The sequence below is a fragment of the Tiliqua scincoides genome, chromosome 1 (assembly GCF_035046505.1).
Source record: "Tiliqua scincoides isolate rTilSci1 chromosome 1, rTilSci1.hap2, whole genome shotgun sequence".
NCBI classification, from domain to species: domain Eukaryota; kingdom Metazoa; phylum Chordata; class Lepidosauria; order Squamata; family Scincidae; genus Tiliqua; species Tiliqua scincoides.
The window spans coordinates 280,586,121-280,599,587 of record NC_089821.1 but is presented as its reverse complement, the minus strand read 5'-3'; the positions used below and the strand labels follow the sequence as shown (position 1 = coordinate 280,599,587).

At 46.8% G+C, this 13,467-nt stretch overlaps 1 protein-coding gene across 4 annotated transcripts in view; it reads left to right on the top strand.

Moving 5' to 3' along the window:
• Positions 1-13,467, top strand: part of OTOF (otoferlin) — a 139,717-nt gene that overhangs the window by 106,928 nt on the left and 19,322 nt on the right. For 2 of the 4 annotated variants that reach the window (XM_066611991.1, XM_066611989.1), the window contains exons 27-33: positions 1,063-1,182; positions 2,415-2,576; positions 3,184-3,346; positions 4,176-4,306; positions 5,865-5,894; positions 10,163-10,297; positions 11,052-11,118. In XM_066611991.1, the coding sequence (XP_066468088.1) occupies positions 1,063-1,182; positions 2,415-2,576; positions 3,184-3,346; positions 4,176-4,306; positions 5,865-5,894; positions 10,163-10,297; positions 11,052-11,118 (808 nt within the window). The remainder of the gene's footprint in view (positions 1-1,062; positions 1,183-2,414; positions 2,577-3,183; positions 3,347-4,175; positions 4,307-5,864; positions 5,895-10,162; positions 10,298-11,051; positions 11,119-13,467) is intronic. The other 2 variants (XM_066611992.1, XM_066611993.1) reach the window with 1 other exon arrangement.

The following is a 13,467-nucleotide window of genomic DNA, read 5'->3' as shown; positions in this document are numbered from 1 at the left end:
TCCTTTCACACTGGAGCCCTTCACTATGGATGAGGTGTTGTTTTTCCATAGTTAGCTAGAATTGAAAGAATAATTCTGCACAACACTTTCAGCAATGTATCGTTTACATGGTTCCACTGTGCACAGTGGCACTTAGTCATTATAAGTATGTTTACTACTGCAGCCTTCATGTAGTGCTATATTATCAAGCTATATCTTTCCCCATGGCCAAGATCCTTCTATAAGATTTGCTCATTAAAAAGTCCAATTTGGCAAAGGTCCATTGCAACTTTAATTAGAAGCTTCCTCCTTGAGCTCTATCTCTAAATGCTCCCTGTTCAGTATGGTGTCACTGACTTGGTGTGACTTTAATTTCTGACTTCCTCTTATTTTTTTTAATGTGTGTTATTTTGCTGTCAAAGAAAGAAAAGGAACAATGGGAGAAACCAGTAGTTGAAGCCCCCATCCTGTAGGAAGGTGAACTGACTAATTATGGGGCATTTAAAGAACAATTTATCAGTAATTCATCATTAATGGTGCACCATACTTGAAAGAAGCAGTGAGAGGCAGCAATCTGCAAAAGGCAGCCCTTAAGTCCCAGTCCAGAAATCCTGAAGAGCGTCCAGTCCATGTTAGGCAGCCTGCTGCTGCAATTGCTTGGAATGCAGAAAATGTTCAAATGCTGCTGTTTGGCAACTGCTTTGTCAAGTTGTACACAAGGGAACAAATAGTGGCAATTGCAGACTGAAGACCTAGTGTGAAACCCAGCCAAGGCTCTAGCAGAACTCAGGAACTATTCTCCAACTCAGGCAGGTAGAGATAAACCATGAAGCTGTCCAATCCATGTTTTTATGGTCATGTGAATTGGGTGATGTTTTACTTTTTAAAGCAGGAATTCTAGACATCTCTTCACCTCCTGCAAATGTTACCCATTCCAACAAGTAGGTGCATGAAAGGAAAGCTTTGCCTTCCTGATGAGATCTGGATGAGAAGGAGTCAGACATAAGCAACATGGTAATCATGTTATAGCTAAAAGTGATAGCTAAAGGAAGATATTTCAATTGCTCTCTGTCTCTCTTCCAGATTGGTCCAGCTGGAAAATCAGATCTGCCTACCATTGATGGCCCCACAGATCTGGACCGGGGCCCCATTCTGCCAGTGCCTCTGGGGATTCGCCCTGTGCTAAGCAAATACAGAGTGGAGGTAACTGGAACTGTTCTCTGGAAAATGCATGTTCAGAAACATCTCTTTTGGAGACATAGGACACATCCAAATGGCAATATCTCACACTTCACCACCTAAGCCATCAGCGTGGTTGAAACCAGTGTCCTTCCCCACCTCCAAAGGAGCCATTGTATGGTGTGGTTAGTGCTACCTGTACTAATTAATCTTCCAGCCTGCCTTGTAAACTCACAGGATTCTGTACAGGGGCAGTATAGATTTTAGAGAGTGGAAAATCTGCCAGATGGCGGGAACCTCCAGCATATACTCCAGGGGTGGGCTCAGAATTCAAAATCCTGAGGTTTCACTTTTATGCTTTTCGAAGAGTGCAACTCCAAGCTCTTATTGCCCAGAAATGGGCTTAAGGAAATGTCAAAGCTAGTTGGAGGACCAAGTAAGTTTTCTGGTGGGTGGGAGACAGGCATTGTGTAAACCACAAGGGCACCTTCTTTATTAGGAGGGGCACCTTCTAATATATAAATAAAGGCACCTTCTTTATTAAGCACCTTCCTAATCTTCTAGATTAGGAGAAACAGAATAAATCAGTGCAAGTAAATAAAGAAGGTGCAAGAAGGGCACCTTGTTTATTAGGCATTTTCCTAATCTTCTAGATTAGGAGAAACAGAATAAATCAGTGCAAGTACTTTCAAGGTTTCCCTGATCTGAATAGTTTGTGCAGGTCTCACAATTTTGTACTGCTATGTACTTTGTTATGCAACACTTGCCAAGGGTCCAAGTCAATCTAGTTGCTGATTTTTATCTTCTTAAAAGTAAACGGTAGTTGTTTATTTTTGCTATTAGCCATAACAAAGAAGCACCAAACTAAAATAACGTATATGATAGCCCAAATGATCCATGAACAAAAGCATGGCAGATACCTTGTGAAGACAAACCATAGGAATTCATTTGCATAAAGCTGAAGAGTAAGTGTCTAATTTGCAACCGGCTATATGCAAAGCAAAATAATTCTTTGGTTATTTCACAGCTGCTGCTGTTTTGAGTCATCTGTTTTCATTCTGATGTCTGTTGATCTGACCAGTTTTTGTGATCTTTCAAAAATTTTCTTAAGCACCCATTTCATGCAGTTTTGGAGATTTGGCCTTTGCAGGTTAGGTAACTGACGCTGTCTTGCCAACCCAGTGATTTCGAAAGAGATTGTCTGCTCCTGCTGGAAGGTAGGCTCTGTCTCATTGTCTAGCGCTTCTTCCCACCAGATCTTATTCTGGGGATTGCGAGATCTGAAACGCGTTAACTTGGCCCAGGTGGATCGACCTCGCGTGGACATTGAATGCGCTGGAAGGGGGGTCCAGTCCAGTCTCATCCAGAACTACAAGAAAAACCCTAATTTCAGCACCCTGGTCAAATGGTTTGAAGTGGTGAGTATCATCCTCAGTTAGGGTGGTAGGGTGAGCAAGTGGCAAGGTGGGGCACATAAGAATTGAAGAATATAAGAAAAGCCCTGCTGGTCCAGAGAACATCTGGCCAGCATCGCCACTGTAGCCAACTGGGAAGCTGGAAGTTCCTACATCAATCCACCCAATCAAAATTACCCAGTAGCCACAGGAATGAAAATCTCTAATTTCTCCCTATTTTTGTCTGTGTTTCTGCCTAGTTTTCTAAGGGCTCAATCCTATTTCCTGCCAGCACTCCTTTTTGTCCTCTTTTTGTCTAGACTTCTAGTCTTGGGTGGTGGCAGGGGAAGTCTACCAATTTTCCAGTAACTCCAGTCTGACCAATAGAAAGAATGAAGTAGAGAAAAAGGGGAAAGGGCCTCTGCTGAAAACCCATTTTGTCCTCCATCCACTTCCATCACAGTCACCATCTTCCCAATCCTTGGAATATACCCAAACATTCCTCCTTTCCCAGGATTGGATTGGCAAATAATGACAGGACTGATGTTTATTCAGTGCCATGTTCTTGTCTCCCTGCTCATTCCAACCAATCTATCTGAATATTGCCAGTTTTGTTTCTGCTCCCTTGCAGGATCTGCCTGAAAACGAGCTCCTTCACCCTCCCCTGAACATCCGTGTAGTGGATTGCCGTGCCTTTGGGCGTTACACACTTGTGGGCAGCCATGCTGTCAACTCCTTACGCAAATTCATCTACAGGCCTCCAGATAAGAAGGCTCAGCACTGGAGCATGGCAGGTATCAACGAGAGGGAGGGGGACCTAGGGAGGCCATGTCATGAAACAGTATCTTACATTGACAGGAGAATCGCTTCTTAGCCCCTCTACTGTAAATGCTCAGACTTTAGGGTGCTGGTGTGAAAGGAAAAGGAACCCAAGGAGGATGAGTTGCGGAACAGTTTTTCAGATGAGTTATCTCTGGAGCTAGTGCAGAATTTAATAGCCTAGTTCTATTCTTCCTCCCACTCCTCTGGTACAGCTGTGCCAAAAAGGCACGCAGGGTGGTGGTGGAGCAGGAGACTTCATATGAGAAAGGGGATTTAAATTCCCTTACATCTCCATAAGCCTCCAGTTTTGCATTGGGTCTCCTTGGACCTGGCCAGTGATATTACTGGCACAAATCTGAGCATAGAAAGGGGGAGAGGAGGCTGTTGTGTGGGGGGGGGGATTAGGATAGAGGATAGGCGCCATCGCCAAGGGGAGTACCGGATTTTCACCAATATTCCCTTCAGTGAATGGAAGGAAGATCTCAGTGTAAAACCCCATGCACTTTTAGAACTGGGACATTTTCTACTTAACACCCCCGCTTGGGATGTCCATAAAATCAAAGTTCTTGTGCACTCACTGTTTTTGTGTGCTTCTCCCTGATGTGAATATATTTCTCTTTGAAGTCTGGGCTATACTTCATTTCCAATCAATCTCAGTGTCACCCCTTCAGGCTTTTTGGCTTTGTCTCACCTACTGGATGCCTCCCTCCTGAAAGAATTCTTGTGTGCTCTCTCTCTCCCCCCTCCTTTCTCTGTCCTGTGCATGGTGCTTGTTCTCTTTTTTTGCTGTCCTCTGTCCAGCTAAGCTCATGAATGCGTATGCGACCCTGGCAAATGGAGGCCCCCACTCTCACCCTGCAGGTGAAATTGTAGTCAACATGGAGCCAGAGGTTCCTGTCAAGAAACTGGAGACCATGGTGAAGCTTGAAGCGGTGAGTTTCAAAGCATTGAACCTGACTTGTTTGGTGTCCTCTGCACAGTCCTCAGCGGTGTTCTCTCTCAAGGAGCGCTGAAAGACTCTAGGCTCACCTCCATTAAGGTCCTTTTGCTCCTGAGATATGTCTACCAAATATACCATACTCTGACATAACATGAGCCAGAACGTGCTGCCTTGTGTTTGGCTCCATATTTCAATCCTCTCTTGGGAGGGGGGCAGGTAGCTGACTGCCTCCTGAGCTGTTACTTGTGTGAGAGAGGAAAAGAGAGAGAAGAGCCTGGACTGATGTCTCCACTTAGCTTCTCCCTCCCACATGCACATTCACTTTTGCCCACCTCTCTAGGTGGCAGTTGGTTGGGTAATGAGAGATGGAGGCAAATTGTTCCGTTGAGTGTAACAAAACTGAATCAAAAATAGGTTTGACTTATTGAATCAAAAAGCCAAAAACAGGGACAACAGAAGAGAAGCAGTCTGAGTTTATACTTGAGATTAGAGGGACATTCAAAAGGAAACAAACCAGTTTTCTAGAAACTTCTCTGACTGATAAAGTTACTTACCAGCAGTATCCCCTGACACCAGAGAGATGCTTCTGAGGACATCAACATTGTCCTCACTAGACGGCACTGGCATCCCTCCTCACTTGACTATTGTCTTGCAATCTGACTCTGTTAGCTCACTTCCTTTCAATCTCTTTTTGAGGAGTTGGTCCCTGAAGCTCTAACAGTCTGGTTTAAGCTTAGCAGACTCCCAAATTTTCCACTTTCAAGTTGGGGAGGGGACATGGACCAATGAGCAAGTATGAGGTAAGCTCACCAAGAAACCAAGGGGTTTTGACCAAGGATTTCATTTGCCTTGTTAGTACTGGATACATGAGTTACATCTTAGGCACAGTCAATCAGTTGTACAAAGCCTTTGACAGAATGCAGGCTAATTTCTAAGCAAGCATCAGAGAGTTCAGAGAGGTTGTCGTAGGTGTAAATGTTGCCTGTTCGTTTCACCACCAACTGGTCTTGTTGAATGGGCAACCAAGTTCTAGCATTTCTATGAAGCCCTGCTCAGTCCCCCAGTCTTCATCCCAGTATTCAGGTCAGTCTATGTAATGACATTTGCTCCTGTTCATCCCTTACTCTGTCCCATCCTTTGTAAGCTGATTGTAAGCTGCTTGGGGCAAGGACCCGGCTTGATCGCTTTTGCTTTAAGTCCTTGTCCTAACGATGGTGGTGTATAAGTGATAAAAATGGCATCCTGTTCTGCTTATCATGCAGGTCTCTTATAATGAGAGACCTAGAAACCTATGGTTCCCTGAGTCATCACCCCAGAGTCTTGACCGAAGATCAGCACAAGCCTCATTGCCCACCTGAGGCATCTGTCACCTGACCTGTACTGTTTGTTTTCCTTCTTGTTCATTTGTTGCCAGCAAAGTACTTGTGGCTTCCACCATCACCTGGATGTTGACATATGGGTTGGTGCAGGCAATGTGAAGTGTGGGCTTCCTGCTTTTTGGTAACTGTTGCTTATTCTTCCCTATTGCACTCCCCTTTCCTTGGCAGCAGAACTCTGATGCAGTCGTGAAGGTGGATGTGGTAAGTGGCAGTCATGCTCGGCTTGGCTTTGTCTGTGATGATGACACTTTTCTTTTACTTTCAGCTGATGTCATTGTAAGGTCTGCTTGGTGGCACAAGGGAATGTTGTTGGCAACCTTCAGTCTCGAAAGACTATGGTATCGCGCTCTGGATGGTGGTTCTGGCACAGCGTCTAGTGTGGCTGAAAAGGCCGATTCGGGAGTGACAATCCCTTCCACACTGGGAGCAAGTGTAGTGTGTCCCTGGTCTGTCTCCCTGGCTATGGGCCTTCCTTCTTTGCCTCTTTGCCTCAGACTGTTGGCCAAGTGTCAAAGGCTTGAAGAGACAAGGGAATGAAGGAAGCTCAAATTGTGTTTCTCGAGCTTGGTGAGCAGGATTGAATCCGACACAAATGAGAAGACACAAGCAATAGTGGCCCTCTTGTTAGTAACAGGCTGGTCAATGGTCAAGGTTCATGAGATCCCTAATTGTGGGTCCCACCTCATTGGGACAGGTGGAAAGGAGGAGTGGGGTCCTTCCTCAGTTCCTGGCCAAAGGCCAGGATCTCTGACTCTCTAGCCCAACATTCTCCTCTCCTCCACACTTCCTCTTCTTTCTGTCTCCCTGTTCCTTTTCCAATTCAAGGAGCAGGAGGAAGGTTCATCACCAGATAAGGAGCTGGTTCATCACCAGATAAGGGGGGGGGGGCGAAGGTTTCAGCTTGCCATCTTGGGCCAACCCTGCAGCAACCATAAGTATCTTTGGGCACAATACAAATGGCCAGATGGGCCAGCGCAAGTCCCTTGCATGAGCCCATCATTGTTGCAAAAGTGCCATAAAGCACTTTCACGCTGACGTAAGGAGAGAGAGGCTGGTGCACAGACATGTGCCGGCCTCCTGCACAGACACGAGCCCCAGGCAGGGTAAGTTTGCACCGGCTGAACTCATAAGAAACATAAGAAACGTAAGGACAGCCCCACTGGATCAGGCCATAGGCCCATCTAGTCCAGCTTCCTGTATCTCACAGCGGCCCACCAAATGCCCCAGGGAGCACACCAGATAACAAGAAACCTGCATCCTGGTGCCCTCCCTTGCATTGGCATTCTGACATAACCCATTTCTAAAATCAGGAGGTTGCGCATACACATCATGGCTTGTACCCCATAATGGATTTTTCCTCCAGAAACTCGTCCAATCCCCTTTTAAAGGCATCCAGGCCAGATGCCGTCACCACATCCTGCGGTAAGGAGTTCCACAGACCGACCACACGCTGAGTAAAGAAATATTTTCTTTTGTCTGTCCTAATCCTCCCAACACTCAATTTGAGTGGATGTCCCCTGGTTCTGGTGTTATGTGAGAGTGTAAAGAGTATCTCCCTATCCACTCTGTCCATCCCCTGCATAATTTTGTATGTCTCAATCATGTCCCCCCTCAGGCGTCTCTTTTCTAGGCTGAAGAGGCCCAAACGCCGTAGCCTTTCCTCATAAGGAAGGTGCCATCTTAGTCGCTCTCTTTTGCACCTTTTCCATTTCCACTATGTGCTTTTTGAGATGTGGCGACCAGAACTGGACACAATACTCCAGGTGTAGCCTTACCATCGATTTGTACAATGGCATTATAATATTAGCCATTTTGTTCTCAATACCTTTTCTAATGATCCCATCCTAATGATCCTAATGATCTAATGAATTGGCCTTCTTTACTGCTGCCACACATTGGGTCGACACTTTCATCAACTTGTCCACTACCACCCCAAGATCTCTCTCCTGATCTGTCACACCCATCAGGCTCAGAACCCATCAGCCTATATGTGAAGTTTTGATTTTTTGCCCCAATGTGCATGACTTTACACTTACTGACATTGAAACACATCTGCCATTTTGCTGCCCATTCTGCCAGTTTGGAGAGATCCTTCTGGAGCTCCTCACAATCACTTCTGGGCTTCACTACTCGGAAAAGTTTGGTGTTGTCTGCAAACTTAGCCACCTCACTGCTCAACCCTGTCTCCAGGTCATTTATGAAGAGGTTGAAGAGCACCGGTCCCAGGACAGATCCTTGAGGGCCACTGTTTTTCACCTCTCTCCCTTGTGAAAATTGCCCATTGACACCCACTCTCTGTTTCCTGGTCTTCAACCACATCTCAATCCAGGAGAGGACCTGCCCTCTAATTCCCTGACTGTGGAGTTTTTTCAGTAGCCTTTGGTGAGGGACCGTGTCGAACGCCTTCCGTGCAGCTCCTTGCACCGAGGACACACCCATGACTTATGCCCCAGAGGCATATAGTCATACATGTGGCACTCGATGCAAAACACTGGATAGCCCCCACCCTGCTGCTGGCTGTCTGACTGCATAGTTTTCTTGTTTGTTTGTTTAGGGGTACTTAAAAACCCTTCACTGGTTTGCTGCCCTCTTCTCAAGGGAAGAGAAGGGCAGTGTCTGGGGCCCTGGCTTCCTTGCCCGGCTGCTGAACTTGCACCGAGGCTAAACTCGCGCTGCCTTACCTGGCACTTTGTTTCTGAGGCACTGGGTTCCCAGAGACCATGCGCGCTTCTGCAGAGAGGCTCACGCAGTGGCAGGCACTAGCTTTATACCCCTCGGTATAAATCGGCTAGCGCGAGGGCCGGGGGGGCCTGGGGAGGGTGGGGAAGAGGTGGAGGGATGCATTTCAGGGTGGGGGGAGGGAATGCAGTGGATGTTCCCAGGGGCAGATGGGGAGCAGGAGGTGGGGCCAGGATTCAGCACTTATGCCAGATTTTAACCCCATTCCTAGGCGGCCCGGGACAGTCCTAGGCTGCTCAGATTAGTGCCACCGATTTAGGTGGCATAGATCCAAGTAGACCCATTGGGACTGCTACGGCTTTTGCCACAGGTTGAGCCTCAGACAGCCCCAACCTTGCGCTGTATACAGCATAGGCCCGCCAACCTGCCTGATTCAGCGCAAGAGAATTTGACTGCCTGTCTAGTGCAGAGCTCAAATGAATACATGAATCCAATTAAAAAATTATGGGATCCTGTCAGCGTGGGAGTGACCCACTGGTGATGATTGAGAGTGTAAGTAAATAAGCCTTTTCAGAAGGACAATGACTTCCTTGAGTGAGCTAGACATTTCCAGGATTTGTTGAGACCAGATCTTATGCCTGAGCGGAAAGGTCTCACAACATAACTTTTGGCTTGAAATTAGTATGGGGGGGGGGTGCCTCCCGCCCCCCAAATCTGGAGATCCCCTCAGCTCCCCTTTTGTAGCCACTGCATCCTGTGTCACAGCTGCACTCCTTTTACCCAGAAGTCCTATGCTGTGTACTGGTAAGGAGATTTCTGGTTAAAGAAATAAATGCAAGGAATGTTGGTGCCACCAGTAAGTTCATTCTGTTTTTGCCCCTCTGCTGAAAATCCCTGAAATGACCCCCCCGCCCCACACACACACACACAAATTTTGGTACCCGGAAACAAGGTAGCAGAATTGGAGGGGGAATTCAGCTTAGCCTTTCCACCTGTCACCAGCAGCCTCATACTGGTGCCTCCCTGTGACACATTTTGTTGGACAATGGTTAAGTTGTGCTGCAGTGTGCCCTGGGAAACTGAAGTGCCCCCTCTCCTGGATGTCTGTGTGCTACCATTTTCAGTGTCTGAGTTGTGCTCTGAGCTGATTTTGATGAGCTGATCCTGAATCACCATCAGTTAGTATGGTTTTCACTGAGCTTCCAGAAAGTGGCATTTGTACATTTTGATGAAATAATGCTTCTGATTTAGCAAACCCATATTTTCAAGTCTGTGGAAAACCAAATAAGATGGAAATTTGGGAAGGGGAGTCAATATACCTGGAGAGTGATATAGGAGCACTCCATCTGAGATCCCCCTACTTGCAATCTGAAGTGATACAATCTCAGGAAAACTTGACTCCCAAACATATTCACTGAGTAAATTCTGCCCCTCTCTGTCTCACACAAGATATGCTTGTGTACCCTTGTCAAGCCATTGCTTTTGCCTAGAATGTTTTCATGCTTCATTCTTTTGCTTTGGGAGGCAGCTGCCAGGTACCTTATGCCCATGGAGAAGCTTCGGCTGCAACATAGAAGCTAGGAGTTCATGCAAACTAGACTTTTGGCATTCTTATGGATCAGAGCATTGAATGCAGATAAGCAGATGTTAAGCTATGGTGGTATCATTAGGACTGGACTGTGTGTCTGTGAGACCAAAGGTTCTATGGATGGAGCAGAAGAGCAGATGCCCAGCAAACTCAAGGACCATTAACCACCCCTGTTGTCTGTCTCTCTTCCACCACTTTGCAGTCAGAAGATGAGAAGGATAAAAAAAAGAAAAAGAAGAAGAAAGGAGGAGGTGACGAGATTGAGGAGGAGGAACCTGATGAGAGCATGCTTGACTGGTGGTCAAAGTATTTTGCTTCCATTGAGACCATGAAAGAGGTGAGTTTTTGGCTGGAGATGGAGAGAGACTTTGGGAATAGGCTCATTTCAGGTGTATGCCACAGGCAGGGTGTCCAAGAGGAGCGGAAGCATCTCAGAGGCACCAACTAGCTTTGTCAGTGAGGTTTTGAGCACCGTGTAGCTGCGCAAGCAAACCAAACAGAATTGGGGGTTGTGTATTGTAGGGAAGTTTGCATGTGGCTTTAAGAGTACAGCTGTGTGTGACCTAAGAGGTGGTCTCCAGATTGCTTACAGTGTTGCAGAGGAAACTGGAGTGCAGCTCCTGGAATGCATAGATGGCCAAGCATGATTGATAAGTCACACTTCAACTTGTTTATGGCACTGCAAGAATCCTGAAGAAGCACCCCTCAAGTTGGGCAGTGTGGACATTTGGGCCAGTGTGCAGCAGAGTGGGGGGAGGGGAGATTCAGCACAGCCGAGCAGATTTATGAAATCCCATTTTCCCCTTTGACCACTATGTGAATATGATGACCCTGAGCCTTCAAGGTCTGGGCAGGTTAACATCCACATGACTCTTCATGGGCAGGCGATGCCAGTCATGGTTTTGTATAAGATATACCTGGGCTTTCCACTTGTTTTAGCATTACCCCATCCCAGGAACAATGCAAGTGTGTCTATCTGGGCTGTGTGGTGGCATGGAGGACAGCCTGCCTCTGGCACTTCAGGATAGACTGTCCACTTGCGCAAGCTTCTCTGCCATGTCCAGCTGTCCCACTGCAGTCTTCCTTTCTAGGAACTCCGGCAGCAGGAGGCAGCTGCAGCAGAAGCTGAGGAGAAGGATGACATGGAGACAACTGATGGTAAATGCTTGGACAGTTGGCGGACAAAGGGGTCATGCTGAAAGCCCCCTTCCAGCATTTGGAGAATGCATACTGAGTCATGGTGGAGACCCACCCACTGCTGAATGCACTTGTGCTTTTCACAATGGCACCACAGGCAAAACCCAACAGGCCAGGCACTGCCCTGTAGCATGGGGTGGCTGACTTTAATGCAGCAGTTAAAGGCAATTAAAATAAGGCAGAGAGCCAGTGAGGTCTGGCAGCTGCAAAGGACATGCGTTTTATGTGTTGGCCCCTCCTTGAAGCTGCTGTGCACAGTGGCCCAGCCCAGCCCAGCCCCTGGTCTCTGGCACCCTGATTTGTATTGAGAGCCAAACATGCCAGGACAGCATGATGTATGTATGCCTCAGGTGCACCAACAAGACCTTTGATAAGGTCAGCTCAACCTAGAGTTCATTGTCAGCTCTTCTTTGCACTGGAGAAAGGAGTATTCCTTCGTTGCACTTGTTTGGGACCTGTCCATTCCATCAGCAGGATAGACTTCTGCTGCCCTTGAAATTTCATGGCCTCTGGCTATTACCTTTTGCTGCCAAGCCCAGTAAAACAGAGAAATTTGCATCCCTATGTTTACACCCTCTCTCAAAAACTATGTCCCAGAATTCCTTAGTTCCTGTCCCTAGAAAATGCCAACAGGAGCTAAGGAACTCTGGGATTTTTAGTTCTTTAGGGCACAGGAAGACCACCCCCTTCTCTCTCTTTACAATCCCAAGGGTTTTATGTAGAATATATTTTTCTTGGTTTGGACAAGTAGCTCCCTCTTCAGAAGGGCTCTTGTTCTGATCTGATGCTGCTTCTGATTGACTGCAACAGATCTCCAAAGACCAATCTGAAGATCACCTGAGCTCTCTCAGCATCATCTACAAGTTCATCTTGTTTTCCCCTCATTGTAATGGACTTGCAGCCTGGGTCCCCCCGTGTGCCCATTTCCCCCACCATCATGTATGCCAGGGCCCTGCCAGGGAGCCAGGGGCTGGTGTGTCAGGAGGCTGCTTCAGGTTCAGGAGTACCTGAATTCTGACAAATGTCCTAGGAAAGATGATTCTCTCCTGCCACCTTGAGGAGAGGAAACTGTTATATCACAGACTACTTTTTTAATGAGTGCAAATGAAGACTCTGACACAATTGTTGTTTTCAGAGTAGGTCCTTCTCATGGCATCACCACTGTGTGTATGTGCACCATTCCATCTCTCATTCTCTCTTTCTCTCTACCAGTCACCCAAAAGCCCAGTTTGGGCCCAGCCTGTTTCATTGCTGCATGTGTTCCCCCTTCTCACTGTCACCATCCCACCACCATTGGCAAAGAGGCCATGAAAGCTGGCTAGAGTAAACTCAGACTTCACAGCTGGGAGTGTCAGGCTTGTTGGAATGGGATAAGGGCCCTCTCAAAGTTGAAAGGTCTGGGTTAGGGTCCCTCCCTGGGGAAGAGCAAACAGATGGAGACTTCCCTTGGTACAGAGACTGATCAGTTGAGGCTGGTGCTGTCCTTTCTAGGCAGGTTCTGTTGATCGAACTTTCAGCTGACTTTGGGGGTGGGTGGGAGGGTGCTTTGGTGAAAGGGGAGGCCACAGAATTTACTGCCTTTGCATTTCTTCACACTGTGTTTGGTGCCAATGATGACAGCAGTGCTTCGCTTGGTGTCTATTAGTTTGGGGAAGGCCACCATTTTTGCCCCAGAATGCCTCTCAGAATGAGGCCATCAGATGGCATGGCAGCTATTAGAGGAAATCAATTTATGATTTGTTGTTGGATTAAGATATTTTAATGTTTCATTGTATTTTTATATTGTGATTGTAATTTATTGAGAGCCACTTTGGAGGCATATGGTGCCAAGCAGAAGAGACTGATGAGCAGCTGCTTTCAATGGGCAGCATGTGTTTCAGTGAGAAATGTAGAGCTCCCATGCTGACTCTGGGACTCAGTTCCAGGCAAGCCTGTACAGACCCATCTTTCTTTGCATCCCTTCTCAGCCCTACTCAGAGCAACTTCTGAGTTCAGAGTGTCCCAGAAAACATGTGTTTCTAAGCCAGTAAAAAGTCACCATCTTATAGACAAACAAGATTCCTAAAAGCCCAAGGAGAATCCTTTTGACCACTGTGTGACTTCGTAACTTTATTATAATTTATACACTTTTATTATAATCCTGATGCACTGAAAAAAACGCCCAGTGTCCTGGAGGCCTTTCAACAAGCATCACTAGAAACTTCCAGTTTTGGTCAGGTGTTCATAGGCCTGTGATTATATACCAAAGTACAGAAGCCCAGAGTTGCAGACCTACAAGGGTTCCTTCCGCTTTTCATTGTGTTACCTGCC